The 20465-nt window shown below is 42.7% G+C and overlaps 2 protein-coding genes across 2 annotated transcripts; both read left to right on the top strand.

The window, feature by feature from the left end:
* Positions 1 to 329: 329 nt before the first annotated feature.
* Positions 330 to 15213, top strand: SMIM10L3 (small integral membrane protein 10 like 3). Its single transcript, XM_014795647.2, has 2 exons — positions 330 to 542; positions 15066 to 15213. Exons 1-2 carry the CDS (start codon positions 357 to 359, stop codon positions 15084 to 15086), a joined length of 207 nt encoding a protein of 68 aa, XP_014651133.2. The 5' UTR covers positions 330 to 356; the 3' UTR covers positions 15087 to 15213.
* On the top strand, positions 10536 to 16899 carry FAM220A (family with sequence similarity 220 member A). The gene is given in 3 exon segments (XM_087417533.1): positions 10536 to 10618; positions 15066 to 15770; positions 15772 to 16899. Coding segments are annotated over 3 exon segments (876 nt in total). The 5' UTR covers positions 10536 to 10610; the 3' UTR covers positions 15935 to 16899.
* The last annotated feature ends 3566 nt before the right edge of the window (positions 16900 to 20465 follow it).

Consider the following 20465-nt stretch of genomic DNA (forward strand, 5'->3'; position numbering starts at 1 on the left):
TGGGGAAGGTGACAGAGGGCGGGGGCTAAGGGGGTGCGGCCAGGGCGCGCAGGCGCGGCGCGGGCATTGTGACGTCAGGCCGCGCGGCCAGGCTGGGAGAAGGCAGTGGCTCGGGGAGGCGCTTCCCCGAGCGTGACGTGCGGATTCTCCTCCCTGGGGCCCGCCCGCTCCCCCACCGGCCTTGCCACCGCCTCACTCGCTCCCTTAGCGCGCCAAGCGCTGGCCGGCGGCCGGGGCGGAGGCCCGGGGGGACGCGGCGCCGAGAGGGCGGGCGGGCTTCGGAGCGCCGGGCGGCCCGGGTCCGCGGGCGGTCGGTGCGCGGCGGGCGGGCGGGCGGGCGGCGGGCGCCGGTCTATATGGCGGCGGCTCTGTCGGGCCTGGCTGTTCGGCTCTCGCGCTCGGCCGCCGCCCGCTCCTATGGGGTCTTCTGCAAGGGGCTGACCCGCACGCTGCTCATCTTCTTCGACCTTGCCTGGCGGCTCCGCATCAACTTCCCCTACCTCTACATCGTGGCTTCCATGATGCTCAACGTCCGCTTGCAGGTGGGTGAGCCGCCCGCCTGGCCCGTCTCCCCTGACCCTCTCCGCGCGCCGGTCTGCCCAGCGCGGCCCGGCGCACCTCGCCGAGGACGATGAAGATGCTGCCAGGCTGGATGCTGAGTGTATACCAAGCACCGTGCATTTCTCCTGCAACCCCACGGGAGAAAACCCCGCTGAGGTTATCGTTATCCTCGTTCTGCAAAGGATGCTGGTGGGAGGAGGGCGGGGTGGAGCGGCTTGCCTTGGGTAAGGGCCGATAGCTCGGGTGTGTGGTCCGCAGATAGGCGAGTGAATGCTGGTACGGGCTGGACAGGCCATGAAGAGGAAATTTTGAGCAGAAAATTACAAATTGTTGAGTTTGCAGGGTGGGTTTGTGATTGGCTTTATTAGTTCCCAAACTTTACGAAGCTTAAAAAAATATCCTTGAAACTTAAAGTGGATTAATTGATCTTAGCTAATGTTCTGATAGATGTATCCTATTTATCCTGGCCAGGGGTGGAAGTGGGGTGGGGGTGAGGATGAGGGAAAATCAGGTGGAAGAGGGATAGGCGCAAAAGGTTCAGAGGCCCGAAACAATTCAGATTTGAAATAATACACACACGCATTCGCACACGCCCAGTACCTTTGCTGGTGATCACCTTTGCTATAAATGATTGACATTTCTACATCCCTTGAATTACAGCTGTCTTTTTTTAGTAGAATGGAAAGTCATCAGATTGAGAATTATTCCTTTCCAAGTGTGTCATAGATGGCCAGGTGCCGAGCTTCTCTTGGATTCTGTTTACACATCTTGGAGTGCCTACTGTGTGCTGGGCACAGGCTCTGCGATGGAGGAGGGATGGGTCCCTGCCCTTGGGTGGCTTACAGTACTTGTGTTGCTCCCTGGTGTGCAAAATGAGGAAGCCTGAGCTGTAGGACTAGGCAGTGTTGAGACCATGTAGATGTTGTCCTTTTTTTTTCCTCCTCTGGTTTGTTATATCAGATTGGAATTGTCCCTATGCTTGGACCTTCAGGTTTTTGGTGCCCCTCCCTGGTCTTGGCAGGCCACATAAGGCTTAAAACCAACTGTTGATCAAAATTGTGTTAAGGTGAGTTGAGATGAACCTGCCTCTCTATTTCAAGGTCCAAATTGAGATACTTGTATGTGAGCAAGGGCTTGTGGCATGCTTAAGTGGTACCTGACTGAAGGAGTAGAAAGCGCAGCTGTCTTTCCAGCAGGTGGTATAAGTGAGTAAAGGGTGCTGGGTGTGGGGGCAGGGTAAACCAGAAAGCCTGTTGCCACTAGCCAGCTCTTGTTTGCGAGATCCGGTGAGTTCCAAGAGAAATTGGAAATCCTGATTTTTTAGATATCAACTCAAATTAAAAAAAAAAATTTTTGTGGCCAAAACAAAACGTATCTACAGGCTATATTTGACCCCAAGCTCCTACTTTGAGACCTCTTATCTATAGTTTTATTAATACTTTGCAGTCATTTATAAAATCACAAGGGTGACTGTAAGAGAAAACCTAGTACATAATGTTGAAAATTACCCTGTTTTGTACCATTAGAAAAATTGCCTTTCTCATATGTCTACTTACTGTAGTCTAAGCTACCATAATCACTCGCCTGGACTATTGCAGTAGCCTCCATCTATTCTCCCCGGGATAGTTAGAGAAGTCTTTTAAAAACATAGATCATGTCATTCCTCACAAAAAAAAAGAAAAACAAAACTCCTTCCCATAGCCCACAGAATGCAGTTCATGTGTTTTTACCCTGCAGAGCTGAGTTCCGCTCACCTGTCTAACCTCTCACCTGACTTGCTCCTTGCTTACCATTTCTCTTGGTTTCCTTTCTACTCTGTATGCACCAAGCCCCTTCCTGCCCCTGGGTATTTGCACGTGCTATTCTTGCCACCTTGAATGTTCTTCTTTGGGTTTTTGAATGCTGGTACATTCTCACACTTCTGTTCTCATTTCAGAGAGGACTTGTGTTCAGCATATTGATATGATCTTGTGCCTGCTCTCTTCATTGCAAGAGTGCTGGATGCTTGTTTGTTTCATAAGCAATAAGGAATAAAGGACTCCATTTCTAATATGATGCTTAGAGTTTCCAAATCTCTCGGTTGTTTCTAGGGCTGTGAGATAATCTCTGGGGAAAGGTTATTCAAGTACAAATTTTATGTCAAGGAATCTGTTTTGTAATGATGGAGGGTAAGTGCATTTTGGAGGAGGGAAATTGGCTCTATGATAAAAGTGGTATGGGCAGTCAGGAGAGCCTAGACGCACCAATCCCAGACGCCCATAATGGGTGACTTGGTGGACTTGATGTCAAGTAATTGTCCAGCTCAGCAGGGCTTTAGAGATTGCGGGAGCTGAATGCTTCGGGCGTAGAGTGTAGGCTTTTTTAGTTCAGGGGTGAGCGGGGTGGGGGGAAGCACAGACAAGGTGGTCACTGGCTACTATAGGGGAGAGCTTTCTAAGAACCAGGTGAAGATTTTGGGTTTGATCTTGAGCTTGATTAAGTGCAACAGTAGCCATTTCACATGCTGAGGGGCACCGGGGGCGGGGGGAGTGGGGGTGTCTCTCTTCTTTACTGTAATAATTACATCTGCTGCTTTAAACTCCCCTGCAGGTTTAGAGTTTCTGTTCATTTGTGAAAAATCACCAACTTACCTGATTTGAGCGTTTAATTATTCTGGCCTCTGGTAAAGGGAAGTGCAACAGGAAATAGAATCTGAGTAAAGGGGGACAGCCCAGCTCACTGCCTTCTTTTTATTCAGAACACTCTGTACACATCCTCTCCATCTGTTTCGAGAGTAATAAGGAATAAAGGACTCCATTTCTCAAGTTTACTTAAAACCTCCAAGTCATTTGTTTGTAGGGCAGGGAGACATTTTAAGGAGGTTGATACCTCTTTAATATGAAAGATGATTGAGAAAATAGGTGCAAAAGCACTTTGTAAACTCAGAAGGGTTGTGATTTAAGCATACTGTTTGCAAGCAAGCCTTAATCTTGAGTTGTTAGCATCCTACTTACTTATACAGAATCTGAAATATAAGGCAGTAAGAAAAATGAGAATCCATACCAAATACCAAATGTAAAAGCAGGATAAAAAATTGTACTGACAACCTGCTATAATTTAACTAGTTATGCCTGCAACTTTTCAGTTATGTGGCCTGTGGGAAGAATCGAGTATCTTAGCCCCAGGTCACCTAGATTCTTATAACTATTCAAAGAGAAGCCCTAAAAAAGAACAGTCAGAGAAAAGAAGACGCCTTGTCCTCCTGCGCTATTGGCCACACCACCTTGTGCTGACCAGGCCTGAGAACCTTCCTTTGGCTCCTCCCTCTGTGAGGCCCCTCTCCTCTTTCTGTTTTTTTTTTTTTAATAATTTTATTTATTTATTTTTCCCCCAAAGCCCCAGTAGATAGTTGTATGTCACAGTTGCACATCCTTCCAGTTGCTGTATGTGGGACGTGGCCCCAGCATGGCCGGAGAAGTGGTGCATCAGTGCACGCCCGGGATCCGAACCCGGGCTGCTAGCAGCGGAGCGCGCGCACTTAACTGCTAAGCCACGGGGCCGGCCCTCTTCGTTCTGTTTCTAACTGCTCTTTTGTAGTCTCCTCTTTCTGAATGGCTTTCTAAATCCACAGCTCCGTATGTTTCCATGTTTACCTATCACTTGACAACCTACATTCATTCATTCCAATCAGGTAGAAAGAGGTCGGGAATGCAGGGAGGGATGGGGAAGCTGGTTGCCGTTCTCAATAGAGCAGTCAGAGTGCGCCTCATTGATTAGGTGCCATTTGAGCAAAACCTTGAAGGAGGTGAGGGCTGTAGCCTTGGAGATGTCTGAGCTAGAAGAGTATTTCGTTTTGTGCAGGGAAGGACCTACAGCTGGTGCAAGGCTAATGTGTTTAGAACAGCAGGAGGCTGGTTGGTGAGGATGGAGGCAGGAGATTCAGACTGAGAGGTTTAGGGGCAGCTCATGTGGTGTCTTGTAGACGTTGAAAGGACTTTGGCTTTGACTCTAATCGATTAAATGATCTTTCTTATGTCTGAACAATTTCAGAAGTAGTAATGATTCCAAGACCCTGGACCCAGGGTCAGTTCCAGCTTGAAATGAGTTTTATTCTGTTGCTTGATTTACATCAACCTCCTAGAAGAAAATTGGAGGAAATTATAGACTATTAAGAAAACGTTATAAAAGCTTATAAACTTTGTAAAAGCTTAATGGGCTAAGTAAAAAGCGTGCGCTCAGTTAAACTTAGGGGTTTGTTCTCGCTTCTGAGATAATGAACAAGAGTATACTTTGAGATGATGAATACTAAACATAGGAACACGAAAATACTCCAGCATCTTTGCTGTCTCTCCAGTGAATGCTTTAATCATGGTTTTTCATATACTTTTGAAAAATTTTAAACCTATATAAAATTTGAAAGAATAGTACTGTGAATATCTATATCCTGGACTCAAGTTTTTTAAAAGTCTTACAAATAATCATATAACGATTCAAGCACATATTATTATTATTATTTTTTTTTTTTTTTTAAGATTTTATTTATTTATTTTTCCCCAAAGCCCCAGTACATAGTTGTCTGTCATAGCTGCACATCCTTCTAGTTGCTGTATGTGGGACGCGGCCTCAGCATGGCTGGAGGAGCGGTGCCTCGGTGCGCACCCGGGATCCGAATCCGGGCCGCCGGCAGCGGAGCGCACGCACTTAACCACCAAGCCACGGGGCTGGCCCTCAAGCACATATTAAAGGGTATGAGTTAGATCTGTATGTGCTAATGTTAAAGATATTCACCGTATATAAAGAGAAGAAAAGCAAGTTTAAAAATCATCTATGTACTATTATCACATTTAGGAAGTTTTTTATAAATATGCTTGTCAATACCTGGGGGGAGCATTCCAGGACCAGGGAGTAGCCCTAACTCAGGAGAGAGCCTAGGCACTGCTTCTTGGATGATCTGTGGAAAAGGAACAACGTTTCTTCACCTCCACAGACGGGGTTGCTTATAAACAACAAACATTTATTTCTTACAGTTCTGGAGGTTGAGAAGTCCAAGATCAAGGTGCCAGTGTGGTCAGGCTCCTATGAGGGCCCTCCTGGTTCATAGCCGGTGGCTTCTCTCTGTGTCCTCCCATGGTGGAAGGGGCTAGGCATCTCTGTGGGGTCTCTTTTATAAGAGCATTAATCTCATTCATGAAGGCTCCACCCTCATGACATAAACACTTCCCAAAGGCCTCACCTCCTAATACCATCATCTGTGGGGGTTAGGGTTTCAGCATATGAATTTTAGGGGGACACAAACATTCAGACTGTAGCACTTCCTGATAGCTTTGTAAGATCCAATAAAAATGAATTGATTTCACATGCAAAAGAATGAAGCTGGACCATTACACCTTGTATAAAAATTAACTCAAAATGGATCAAAGACCTAACCGTAAGGGCTAAAACTATGAAGCTCTTAGAAGAAGACATAAGGGAAAATCTTAATTTGGCAACGATTTCTTGCTAAAACACAGGCAACAAAAGAAGAGGTAGATGAATTGGACTTCATCACCATTACAAACATTAAAATTCTTTTGCATCAAAGGACACTATCAAGAGACTGAAAAAGACAACTTACAGAATGGGAGAAAGTATTTGCAAATCATATATCTGATAAGGATTAATATCTAAACTCTTACAACTCAACCACAAAAAAACTAATCCAAAAATTGGCAAAGGACTTGAATAGACATTTCTCCAAAGAAGATATACAAATGGCCAGTAAACCCATGAAAAGATGGGCAACTGAGTGGAACATATTTGTGGGCAGCCAGGCCACTTACTTCAGTGAGGACCTGACATGTCACCATGATGAGCTCTGAGCCCCAGCTCGCCCACTACAGCCTTGTGGCCCTGTGGGATGACCCAAGGAGGGGCTCCGGTGTCTAGGACCCCCTCTCTGTCCTGGCTCTGCCAGATGTGGACACAGCCCCCAGTGTCCCCCTGCCCCTGGGCTCTCACGGACCCATCGGAGTCAGCTTTTCTCTGTGAGACTCGAAGCCTTCCCCACCCCGCCCCAGGGGCTCTCACAGGGTGTGTGACCACCCATTTCTCACTGGCAGGATCTCCCAGCCCAGACCCAGGGATCCCCATGCCAAGCTTAGCCTCTAAGAGTCTCCACCAACCGCCCCAGTTCCAAGTCGGAGCCTCGATCCACACAGACTGAGAAACACTCTCCCTGCCCAAACTGGGAGTGGCACTGCCCCCAGGACCCCTCCTCTCTGCCAGAAAGGCAATAAAATCCCGTGCTGGGGCAAAGAAAAAAAAAGTCATTAGGGAAATGCAAATCAAAACTACAATGAAATACCACCTCACACCCATTAAGATGGCTACTATAGAAAAGAAGGAAAAAAACATGTTGGTGAGGACGTGGAGTAATAAGAACCCTTGTGCACTGTTGGTGGGAATGTAAAATGGTGCATTTGCTGTGGAAAACAGTTTGGTGAGTTCTCAAAAAGTTAAACACAGAGTTACCATTTGATTCAGCAATTCCACTTCTAGGTGCATACTCACAAGATTTGACAGCAGGGACTCAAACAGACACTTGTACTCCATTAATGGACAAGTCCATTAATGTACTTAATGTTCATAGCAGTGCTATTCACAATAGCCGAAAGGTAGACGCAACCCAAGTGTCCATCAACAGACGAGTGCATAAACAGAATGTGTTATATACATACAATGGAATGTTATTCAGCTTTAAAAAGAACGGGCCGGCCCGTGGCTTAAAAACGAAATCGTGCAGATTTTGAGGAAAAATTACCCTTAATTCTTTTCAAGCAAATCTGCAAACCAGTTTTACTCTTCACTTAAAGACATTAGATATTAATTTTTAAAAATTTTGAGGAGGGGTAGTTGATAAGGAGAAAGTTTATTTAAAATTAAAAAAACTTGGGGCCTGTTCCGTGGCTTAGCGGTTAAGTGCATGCGCTCCGCTACTGGCAGCCCAGGTTCGGATCCCGGGCGCGCACCGACGCACCGCTTGTCCAGCCATGCTGAGGCCGTGTCCCACATACAGCAGCTAGAAGGATGTGCAACTATGACATACAACTATCTACTGGGGCTTTGGGGAAAAAAAGGAGGAGGATTGGCAACAGATGTTAGCTCAGAGCCGGTCTTCCTCAGCAAAAAGAGGATTAGCATGGATGTTAGCTCAGGGCTGGTCTTCCTCACACACACACACACACACACACACACACACACACACAAAAATAGGAATAAAGTTCTGATACCAGCTATAAGTTGAATAAACCTTGAGGACATTATGCTAAGTGAAATGTCAGACACAAAAGGATACTTATAAGAGGTCCCTAGAGTAGTCAAATTCATAGAGATGGAAAGTGGGGTGGTGGGTGCCAGGGGTTGTGGAGAAGGAGGAATAGAGTTAGCGTTTAATGGGGACAGGGTTTCAGTTTAGGAAGATGAAAAAGTTGTGGAGATGGATGGTGATGATGGTTGCATAGCATTGGGAATGTACTTAATGCCAGTAAACTGTACACTTAAAAAATGATTAAAATGGTAAATTTTGTTATGTATATTTTACTACAATTTAAAGAAAACCAAATTACTAGAAAAGAGATTATGCTCCTGGATGTTGTGGCAATGTTAAGTTGCCGTGAAAGTTTCTAAGTGCCTATTCTTCTCTTATATGATCCTAGGAACAAATTTCCTGGAGAGGGGAGGGCATGCAGGACAGTGGCTCGCACCTTTGTAAGGACTTTGGCTTGTACTCTGAGTGAGATGGGAAATATTTCACGGACATGTGACCTAATCTGGTTTACTTTTTGAAAGGTTCATTTTTTAAAAAGCTTTATTTTGGGAATATTCAAATATACACAAAAATAGAATAGTATAATGAACCCCATGTATCCATCACCCATTTTCAATAAGGATCAACTCTTTGCTAATCTTGTTTTATCTATTTCCCCCCAACCCTGCACTGTCTCCATCTCCCCACCCCACACTGGAGTATTTTATTTTATTTATTTATTTTTTAAACAGTTTTTTATTTATTTATTTTTTTCCCCCAAAGCCCCAGTAGATAGTTGTATGTCATAGTTGCACATCCTTCTAGTTGCTGTATGTGGGACGTGGCCTCAGCATGGCCGGAGAAGCAGTGCGATGGTGCGCGCCTGGGATCCGAACCCGGGCCGCCAGCAGCGGAGCGCGCGCACTTAACCGCTAAGCCACGGGGCCGGCCCCCACACTGGAGTATTTTAAATAAATCCTAGCCAGAATGGATCACTTTTTTGGTTTGTTTTTTTTTTGCTTTTTCCTTTGAAATAATTTGACTTAGAGAAAAGTTGAAAAATAGTGCAGAAAGCTCCCATAGACCCTTCGCCCAGCTCCATCTAATGTTAACGTCTTAGATGACTATAGTCCGGTTATCAAAGCTGAGGAATTAACATCAGTACAATGCTATTTGGAGTTCACCAGTTTTTCCCGCTAATGTTCTTTCTCAGTTCTGGGACCCCACATTGCATTGCGTTGCCATGTCTCCTCAGCTCCCTCCAGTCTGTGACATTTCTTTGGTCTCTTCTTGTCTTTTGTGTCCATCAGTTGGACATTTGGGCTGTTTTCACTCTTCGGCTATTATGAATAATGCTGCTATGAACATTTTTGTAGGGGTTTTGTGTGGACATGTTTTCATTTCTCTTGGATATATACCTAGGAGTGGAATTGCTGGGTCATATGGTAACTCTGTGTTGAACCATTTTATTTTATTTTATTTTTTTTGTGAGGAAGATCAGCCCTGAGCTAACATCCATGCTAATCCTCCTCTTTTTGCTGAGGAAGACCGGCCCTGAGCTAACATCTATTGCTGGTCCTCCTCCTTTTTTTCCCCTCTTTCTCCCCAAGGCCCCAGTAGATAGTTGTACGTCATAGTTGCACATCCTTCTAGTTGCTGTATGTGGGACGCGGCCTGAGCATGGCCGGAGAAGCAGTGCGTCGGTGCTCGCCCAGGATCTGAACCCAGGTCACCAGTAGTGGAGCACGCGCGCTTAAGCGCTGAGCCACGGGGCCCTCATTTTTTACTTTTAAATATGATGCATTTGGAGGTTATCCTGACATATGGTGTGTGATATGGATCCAAACCAACCTTTCTCCAAACAGTACTGTGGTGAACAACCTTGTGCATGGGACATTTTTGTCCTTGTCTGTGTGTACACTAGAGAGTAAGTAAGCTTCAAGAAGACAGAGCCCTGTTTGTCTGCTTGGCATAACGTCCTGATACTAGCACCTGGCTTAGGGTAGGGGCTCAGTGAATGCCCGCTGATTGAATCTGTAGCAAAAATCGTAGGAGTAGAATCCCGAATGAAAGGTTATACATTTGTAAATGGTTTTTGAAGTTATTGCCAACTTGCCCTCCACTGAGTTGTTGCACTGTATGCTTCCTCAGCAATGCCGGGGGTGCCTCTGGGTGCTCCCCATTCACTCTTTAGCCCTGCAGCCTTGGCCTCGGCCTCTGCCCCTCCACTGAAACGTGCAGGTCCATGTTTAGGCCACTTCCATGTTGCCATCCAGCAGTCACTTCTCTGTCCTCTGCTTTACAGAACCTCTCAGCAGCATTTTGTCATTTGTTCCCTAAAACACTCTTGATGGTGATAATGATGATTATAGCTGCTGTTTATTGGATGCCCATGAGATGCTGGAAGAAGATGCTAGGTGCTGTCACACATTGAGTCCTCACAACATCCTGAGAAAAGAAGATTGCCAAGGCCCCTGAGCTGGGTCATAGCCTGGCCCTGGGACGTGGGAACGCCCCTTTGGCGTCCCGGTGGCAGAAGGAGGAAACAGGGTGGTGGCTAGCAAGAGCCGCACACCCGGCTTTTTAAGGGCAAGTGTGATTTGGACGTGTCGACTGGTTAGTGACAGGAACTCAGTACTGTTAGTGTGTTTCCTGTGGTTATGATTCAGCCTAATGTAGAGATGACTGAGTCGTTCCTGTTTCTCATCCTCTAAGCTGTGTAGCAATTTGAGGAGTTTGTTTCAGCCATCTTCTCAGTCTGATCATTTTAGTCGTGAGCACAGCGATGTTAAGGTATGTTAATGTTCACATCTAAAAGCCCAGTGAAGCCGGGATGGTCTGGGATCGCGTTTGTGAACCATCATAAGGCAGGACCCTACTCCAAGCCCACTGTCGTCCTGACCTGGCCAAGCAGCTGCTGCTCATTTAGCTGTGTCTTCCCCTGGCCGCCTTTGGGAATAGCCTTGCCAGCTGGCTTTCAGAAGCATAGAGGCCAGGATATTTTTAGTTTACAGAGCAGTGGTATCCAGACTGGCAGGTCCCTGAGGCCATTAATAGCTCAGGCTGGGGAAGGTAAGGTGACAGCAGTCCAAGAGGGCAGCAGCTGCCTAACTGGGTCAGGCTTATTGTCATGCAGCAGGACGGCTGCCTCCAGCAGGCAGGGCTTTTGTGCAAGATGATTTCCCTCATCTGCACTGAGGATCATGGACAGACCCAGACAGTCTCCTCACCCCGCGCACATTACCCCCTCTGCCTCTGTGGTTCCATTTTCAATCTTTGTCATCTTTCGGGGGGGGGGGGGAGGAGGGGCGGGTGAGGGAGTAAGTTCAGGAATTTACTCCCAGTACTGCACTTTATTTTTCCTAAATCGTACTGTCTTGAACATCAAAATAGACTCTTTCCCTCATTCTGGTGGTCTCAGTTTTGGTGGATAAATGTGTTTGCCATAATTTATGCTGCTTATTATTTTGTAGACTTAACACGGGGGTGGGAGATGATGAGATAGCTAGGGCCAAGGACAGTTAATTGTATAATTATGCATATTTTATTTGGTACAATATAGTGTACCTATATATGTAGTATAGTGAGAATAAACTACAAAAAATATTTCACAAATGACTACCTGTTTAGAAATTATTTGAAAGTTATTTCTGGCTCTCAAAATGTAAGTAATGTGGGTAACAGTCTAGCACCAGAAGAGGTGGCTAGCTGAGGGTCGAGAGCCAGAATGTTTCACTGACCTCCTGAAGTATTTTTGTTAAGAGAATTAAATACATAGTTTATTACCAAATTTACTAAAGAACTAGAAGATCTTTAGTAAACAGTTTATTCTATCATTATTAAATACATGATTACATTAATGGTACCTTATGTAAAATATTTTAATGCAATTCTAGAAATAATTCATTTTTCTGAACAGTACTAAGTCCTTATACAAGGACATAGTAAAAGTGGTTAGAAACTAATTTTTCTGAGAGTTGGCTCATATTAAATGACCTGTTTTTCTTAAGAATTTTTTTAAAAACCTTTTTTAATATGGGTTAAAAATATATTTAGGAATGCTTCCGTTTCAGGAAAATGTTCATTCTTAGTACCTTTCATTCAAATCAATAAAATGTAAGATTTGAAATAATTTGGTTTGGAAAGTTAATTTGAGAGAACTGTCAAGAGAAGTTAATTAGATTTGACTTGGTGAACCTAGAAAGTATTTGTTTTGAATTGTAGCTGGAATCAACACTTATAAGAATTGCACCTCTTAAAAGTTCTCAACACAAGAAAAAAGAAATTGTAACTATGTGTAGTGATGGATGTTGACTTATTGTGGTGATCATTTTGCAATATATAGAAATATCGAATCATGTTGTATACCTAAAACTAATGTTATGTCAGTTATATCTCAATTTAAAAAAAAGAATTGCACCTTACATTTGTTTATTGCTTTGTACTGTTCTGTTTTTATCAGTTGTTATGTAAAGTAATGGTCACACTTCTATCCATAAAAAGTTTTCTGCATGCCCCATAGATTATATCTATGTCTATATCTGTCCTTATTTATAAACTATATATTTTGCTCTACCAAAATATGGTATATATTATAAAACATAGAAAAAGTTAAAAGGGGGATGAGACAAAAATGAAGTAGGCAAAGATGTTCTGATATTTTCTCCCATGCTCCTTGAGGTAGGGTCACCCCGTTTTATCGACTGCTGGACTAGAAGATTGTGTGAAAGGTTTTACCTGTAGCTAACTTAGCTGTGCAAGAAGCTGTTGTGCTAACCGCCCTCTTTTTGGAGCACTCAATGCAGTTGGCGTCTATGACACACAGTTTTCCCGAGGTGCTTTGAGCCTTGCTTGGTGGCTCTGGTGGCCCCTCGCCTGTCTGGTCTTTAGGTCTTGGAGATTCTGGCCCTCTGTACCTTACCATCTTTCTGTCTTCTCTCTTGATGTCTTACACCAGAGCCATCATTTATCTACTTCCCCAAAGCTAGTGACTTCTGACTCTAGGTCCCCAGCTCTGACACCTCTCTTGAGCTAAAGACTTTATTAATCCGACTGTTTGCCGGAGTCCCACAGTCAAACTCCGTATGTCCAACCTGCACTCCTCAACTTCCCCTAGACTTGCTCCTCCTCCCCATTTCCAGTTAATGACACTTTCATTACCCAGAATTGAAAGTGGGAAGAAACCTCACCTTCTTCGACATCTAGTCAGTCACCAACTTTAAAAAGATACTTCAATTTCTCTCTCTACTCTCACAGCCTTACTTCTTTTCCCTGCACTATTGGAATAGCTTCCTAATTGGTCTGTCTAATGTGATTCCTTTCCAGTCTAGCCACCACACTGCAGCCAGAGTAATTAATCTAAACTGCAAATCTAGCCAGCATTTCCTGGCTGAAAATTCCTCATTAGCTCTTCATCACCTGCTGAATGAAGTCCAGGCTCCTTGTAACTGTGGCCTTGCCTCTTTATCAGCCCCTGATTGGCTCCACAGCCCATTCCTTAGCCCTCTTTGCCTTCTACTTCAGCGTCCAATAATACTTATTTGCTGTATTTTCTTCCCAGTGTACTCTCCTTAAATTTTTAAAAAATTTAACACACTTTTAGAGTCATATAGCTTACAGAGTCTCCTAGTTCCACAAGATTCCTTAAGAGAAACAGCAGTTTCCTGCCTCCCATTTCTCCATCCCCATAGCCAACTGCTTTCAGCTGTGGCTGGTTCTCTTGGCGTTTACTTCTCTGTCTAAATTCATGCTTGTGCTCTTGCTTCTTGACTTTTCACTTGTAGGCTTTGTCTTTCTCTCACTGTGGAGGTGAGATGTCAGCTGCCTTCTGTCCAGCTTCTACCTCACGTACCCACATTTCCATCCCTCCTTCTTCCCAATAGAGTTACTGCATTTTAGACTGCTGTGCCTCCTTAGGCTAGCTTCTTCGGAAGATTACTGAATATGATTTATGTATTTTCCATCTATTAATGTTCTGGGGGTATGGCTGTTTTTTAAAGGAACATGTGTCAGAGACTTTAACTCATCAGTTAATGAGAGAACTAGTAAAATCTTATAATCAGTTTAAAGGAGAATTGAGACAACACACACGTATGTAATCAGGAATGCTCAAGTGAATTTACAAATAGATGTAAAACTAGTCAATATCCATACATGTGCAATAATCAGTTGCATTCTTCTGGATAAAATTAATTTTCATTTCTTTGGACAAGAAATTGTTTGCCTTCCTCTTAAGTTTTCTGCAACTCGCAGAGTTGTAAAGCAGCTCAAAGACAAAGGCGCAGGGCCCTATAGAATTAGATAACCCAAAGGATGTGCTGGACAGCACACCCAGTAGTCTTATTTTTTGTCCATTTCAAAGCTTTTCACGGTTTTTCTGACGTCTTCCCCATCTGGCACATAACAATGTCAAAGAAAGATTATTCTTGGTCACAGAAAAAGCCTTGTCTCATTAGGTTTGCAGGTGCAGCAAGAGTGCTAACCAGATGGGCCACCTCGGGTTTGCTCTTGCACAACTGCTGAGGTCACTAATCAGCTTCTGTCCAGAAGTTTTTATGCAGAATCTCGTTAAAATCCTCAATTATTTGCTAGTCTGAGAGTGGGGAACTAATTCCAAGAAACTTTCTCCACCATGTTTTCACTTGCAGTAACCTATAAATTTGAGTGAATTCTTCTCTTATCGAGGCTCCAAAATTTGCTGAGGTTCCTGACCTGCCAGCGAGTGATCTTCCTTACCACCTGAAGTCTGGGATCTTGTCTGCCAGGACCCCTCCAGGCTGGTTTTCCTGGGAGGGCTTTGTAGACATTGGATCCATAAGTAAAGTTGACCTTGATTCTTTAAAAGTGACTTGTCATACTTGAGTCACTGAGAATCATTCTCAAATAGGACACTTCAGATAAGGCATTGGTTGCATAATTGAGTCATCCAATTATATCCCATTAAAAGGAGGACAGATTTTTATTGAACCTACACAAATAACTATGTGGCTGTGAAAATACAAAGCCCAAGAGTGTACTTTTTTTAAGTATTTTTAGGAAACACTGCGTTAATAAAGTACTATTCTTTTTGTTGTGGTCTCTAACTGGTAGGTTGTCATCCTGTTTTCTATGAAAATGTAGGAATCCTTGGTACCAGAGACTGTTAAAGAGATCTTTATGTTGTTAGAAAATATCTGATGTGTGTAGACTCTCTTAAGATTGTATCTTCATTATAACACTTTAATTTGATTATCTTTTTCAGGTTCACATTGAGATCCATTGAAGGCCTTCTGCTGATTGACAAAGGCGTGTCTTCAGGCTCACCACATCAGAGAACACACAGCATGAGGGATGGAAGAGGGGCTCTCGGCATCTGCCTCGCAAAAGTGACGGGAGAGGGAGAGGACATGGACAAACTATTACATAGACTTAAAAGAACACAGAAGGAGGGCCCTTGCCCATCAGACATACCTTTCTGGTTGATTAAGCCTGCAGTTGATGTAAATGGAAATTCACAAAATGAGGAGTTATCATTGGAAATGAGAAATGATCTGAGTGAGTTCAACCTCTTGCTTCACAATGGCAACCAAGTGCTGCCATCTTTGAACGAATCATTAAGGAGAAATTCAGCAGCGGCTCAGAGCAAGACTGTGGATCTGTTCTTTGCTCCTGTAGAAGAAGAGTGTTTTGCTGGGGTGTCCTGTGGTGTTGGGGAAGCTCTGGTGAGGGACTGGCTGGGAGGAGGGCCCAGGGCCACTGATGGCCACAGAGGATGGTGCCACAAAGGAGAGCCTTGGGAGTCAGGACTACTGTGCCGTCAAAAACCGTCAGAAATGGGGATTTCTGAGGATCAACCACCCAGTGCTTTTCTTGAGGGGCTAGGCCCTGAGTTGGAACCATCTTGCCTGCATTCCATCCTGTCTACACTGCTGCACACACGTCCCGAGGTATTCCTGAATGATGAGACAACATGTTTTCCTTGGCCATTCAGAGCCTATGTTTTCAGAGCAAACAGTAGAATACAAGAAAATACTTTCAAGTGTAAAAAGTACCTCAAATGGTCTGCAGATAACACTGGGTTTACTGGCTCTACAAGCTTTCGAATTAGCAAAGCCATTATGCCATAGTTAAGGTACAAGCAGAACAATAAAAATAGTGAGATTAATTTTAAAAATTGTCAGAATGATTTGTTTCGCATTAAGTCTGGATGCAAACAGTGCAGCCATGAAATTCTTCTTTGGTTTGACCAGACAAACTTAAAAGAAGTGGAATTTAAACTCATGGAAAGCTGGTTGATGTGGAAGGGAATTTTTGAGAATGTTCTAAAATGTGCTTAAAAAGACATTCAGGATTGGGAAACCATTTCCTGGAAAACATTAATGTATCCTATATAAATATCAGATTAGAACATAAAGATTTAACATAAAGTTCTTTATATATCTTCAACACCCATTCTAAAGGGCTACTGTCCCAGATACCGTCTCTTCAGACTGTGTCTGACCATCTAACGGAAGTGGATATTTGTAAAAGTCACCCCCTCGGTACTTGCTCTAAGCCTTGCTGAGTTGATGGTAAGCTGTTACCATTTCTGCATTTGGTAGAATAATTTTGGTCTGCAGCAAAATTGGATTTCTTTTCTCACATCCCTTACTTCCACTTGAAATGCAATTTAAATGGAGGCCCTACGGTGAAAGTTGCAATATTAAACTTAGTTTTAGAATAATCCTTTCTCAAAGTAGGAACCCTAGCACTGTTGCCTGGAGTAAAAATGAGCTTGAGACTTTAAGCTGTAGCTCAGTTATAGAGAGGCAAATCGAGTATTTCCGTCATAGAAAGTTTCCAGTTTATAGGAATTGAGGTAGCTTTTACATTAAGATTTTTCTGAGGAAACCCCTTTTGTTGTTGATAACTTTGGTAAACGTCACTTCAGAGCATAAGTTTTTAAGAAATCCCAAAGTAAGACTTAAAACAACCACTTTTGGGGTTATTGATTGCATATATGTGTGCTAAATTACTATGCTGTGTGCTATCTTAGTGTTTTGGGAAAATGAAAAATAAAATCTGTTCTTTAGCATAATAAATATTTTATGTGCGTAGTCTTGGTTCACTTTGTCTTTTTATTAATGCTGTCTTCCTAATATTTAAAAGTGTTTTAGCATGAGTCGAAATAGGTTGCTAATTTAGAAGATTGGAAGTAGAGCTTGAAAAGCAAAATGTAAAGCTAGGTGGAACGCAACTCTCACTTGCCTCCCAGGAGGTAATGAAATAGTGTGTTTTGATCCTTTAGGGTGGTGCTCATAGAGTCCCAGAGTAAGAGTCCTTGTGAAAGAACCATCGCCAGCCAGTCTAAAAGGACACTGTCCTGATTGGGCAATTAAAGCCCTGGTTAGTGGACACTCCATTTGGGGTCACTGACAGATTGTGAAATGAGATGAGGACACGTTTCAGTGTTTTAAAATGGGAACTGTTTTCTTGTCAAGCCCTTCTCCCCCAACCCTCTTTTTTTTTTTTTTTTTAAAAACTAAGTCCTTTGGGATGGAACTTTCCATGACTCAACTGTTTTATTTCCTTTGTTTTGTAAATTGCAAGTATAAATATTTTCAACCAATGGCAAAGAACAAATATGGAATTCCCTAATTAGCATCAAATGCTAAATTAATCAATGTGAAATGTCTTCATGTGGTTATATTAGAATAAAGTGTGTTTTCTAAAAACAGCTTTGGGGAAAAGTTCACAGTAACTTTTCTTCACGTTAATTTCTTTTTTTTTTTTCTAATTTCTTAATACACGTATACTTTGCTGCAGTTTTTCCCTCTGGTGCTGTATTGTGTCCAGTTCCTGTCTGAAGATAGCCTCTCCTGTGGAAAGTTCTAGGGTAGAGGTGATGATAAATGTACCGTATAAAGTTTCATGAATTCGCAAAATAAGGCCTTCTATAAACATTTTTATTTTTGAGGCAATTAGTACACAAATGATATTCTTTAAGATAAATTTCCATGATTGAATTATAAAAGGGATCACTCATTTGAAATATTTTAGGTTGTATCATTTTGGCAATGAAAACTAAGGGAAGCTTATTTTAAAAGTTCTAAGTTTATGTGCATTTTTTTCTTTTTGACTTGATGTATTCTGCTCTTAAGGATTAAACAGCACAATCATTTTAAATTTAGAAACTATGATACAAAATCTTGGACTTGGTTATTCACATTTGGAAGTCATAACTTCTTTTTTTTTAACATTGGAATGAATGTTAAGGTCTTAAAGTGATTATGCAAACCTATAGAGAATAAAAAATTAAACTTGTGTTTAAGTAGTTCATTCTTATATGACTATTGATTTTATAAATAGGAAGTAAGACGTGTGTTTTGGAGCTTGGTATAAATCCTTGTGTATTCTAAAATTCATATAGACCATTTACTATACTATAATTTCATACAGAATAAGAAATATGCTATAGAATTCTCTCCACTTTCCATAGATAACTTTTAAATTTTCCTTTTTAAACCTTCCAAGGAGAAGAAATAGAATTAACAGATCTCTTTTTTTATTTTTTAAAGATTTTATTTATTTTTCCCCCAAAGCCCCAGTAGATAGTTATCTGTCATAGCTGCACATCTTTCTAGTTGCTGTATGTGGGATGTGGCCTCAGCATGGCTGGAGAAGCGGTGCGTCTGTGCGCACCCGGGATCCGAACCCCGGCCACCAGCAGCAGAGCGCGAGCACTTAACCGCTAAGCCACGGGGCCGGCCCATCGGATCTCTTAATCTATGTGAACTCAGGGCTGGAAACTGTGCTCTTCAACACCAGCGAACGGTGGAAGCTTTGAAACGCGCCTCATCCACGTGATTATATATATATATATATATTTTTTTTTTTTTATTGGTTTATAACATTGTAAAAATTTCTGGTGTACATCATTGTACTTCTATTTCTGCATAGATTACATCAGGTTCACCACCAAAATACTAATTACAACCCATCACCACACACATGTACCGAATTATCCCTTTCACCCTCCTCCCTCCCCACTTCCCCTCTGGTAACCACCAATCCAATCTCTGTCCCTATGTGTTTGTTTATTGTTGTTATTACCACGTGATAATATATTCCATGTAACTTTTTGAAATTAGAGGCCTAAGTAAGATTTAAAAGAATAGTTACTTCTATTTGGCTTCCCTTTGCTTCCAAAATGTCCTTTTTTCCAATTTTATTTTTATCAAAACTTGATTAATCAGATTAATTAAAAAGCATCTGGGGGCCTGCCCGGTGGCGTAGCAGTTAAGTTCTTGCGATCCACTTCAGTGGCCCAGGGTTCTCAGGTTCGGATCCCAGGCGCTGACAGACACACAGCCGCACTGCTTGTCAAGCCATGCTGTGGCAGCGTCCCATATAAAGTAGAGGAAGATGGGAAGATGTTAGCTCAGGGCCAATCTTCCTTAGCAAAAAGAGGAGGATGGGCAACAGATGTTAGCTCAGGGCTAATCTTCCTCACACACAGACACAAAAAGCATCTGTTTACTTTGTGTACTTTCATTTGCATTTCAAAGTGCAAACTATTCATTGAGCCGTCTATTTGCACAACTGAAACTTGACTAGAAAAGATTGTTTGCAAAGGGGCTTGCTGCTTAGGAAAGGTAATCTTTGCAGGATAAACTTTTCCTTTTCCTGAGACAAATGATCCTGCTTTATTGAGGCAATAAGATAAGACCTTTTAACAGAAGGGTTTGGGTTGAGTGGGGAGAGTGTGTCAGCCCCGCTGCATCAGATGTGCACATCATCACGTTCACACCACACGCCTGTTGGGTCTGAGGAGTCCTTGAGCAGCACTGTGTTTTCTTCTGGTCAGCAGATCAATTATTTAAGGAGAAAGAGCAGACGTGGCTTCAGTTTTGCTACGGTTTTATTTTGAGTAGATTCTTTATAGTTAATTTTTTTAATTGTTTAGGTACATAGCAATAAAAGGAATTTTTCTAGAGTAGCTTGCTTCACCACAGTATTAATAGAATAGAATTCTCCAATTAACTTTAAGATTTTTAGTTTTTTTAAGGCGGTGGACTTAACCTGTTTTCCCTTTCCCTGTCTGCCAACCAAGAGTTCTGTCTCTGCTCTCAGAAAACAAACGAGTAATGTGTTTGAAGATTCTAAAGTGGGCTCCGTTTTCTAATTCTTAAAGCTTCTATTATACTTAAGTTTACAAGCACTCTTCACCGCGTCTTACATCTCCAAGATCACTTGGAGAAAGCAGTGTGTCTCTGTATGCTCCTTTGACCTCAGTTATTGCATTAGTCAGAGTTCTCCAGAGAAACAGAACCAAAAGGATATATATAGACTTAGATATAAATATATGAGATTTATTATAGGAATTGGCTTACACGATTATGGAGACCGAAAAGTCTCACCATCTGCCATCTGCAAGCTGGAGACCCAGGAAAGCCAGTGATGTAATTCATTCCTAGTCCAAGGCCTGAAAACTATGGGAGCCGATGGTGTAAGTTCCAAAGCCAAACACCTGAAAACCAGGAGCGCCAGTATCCGAGCGCAGGAGAAGATGGATGTCTCAGCTCAAGCCAAGAGAGAGCCAATTCACCCTTTCTCCACCTTTCTGTTCTCTTCAGCCCTCAACTGATTGGATGATGCCCACCTGCATTGGTGAGGGTGATCT

This window comes from Ceratotherium simum, chromosome 26, assembly GCF_057802395.1.
Source record: "Ceratotherium simum simum isolate JZ-2026a chromosome 26, ASM5780239v1, whole genome shotgun sequence".
Classification (NCBI taxonomy): domain Eukaryota; kingdom Metazoa; phylum Chordata; class Mammalia; order Perissodactyla; family Rhinocerotidae; genus Ceratotherium; species Ceratotherium simum.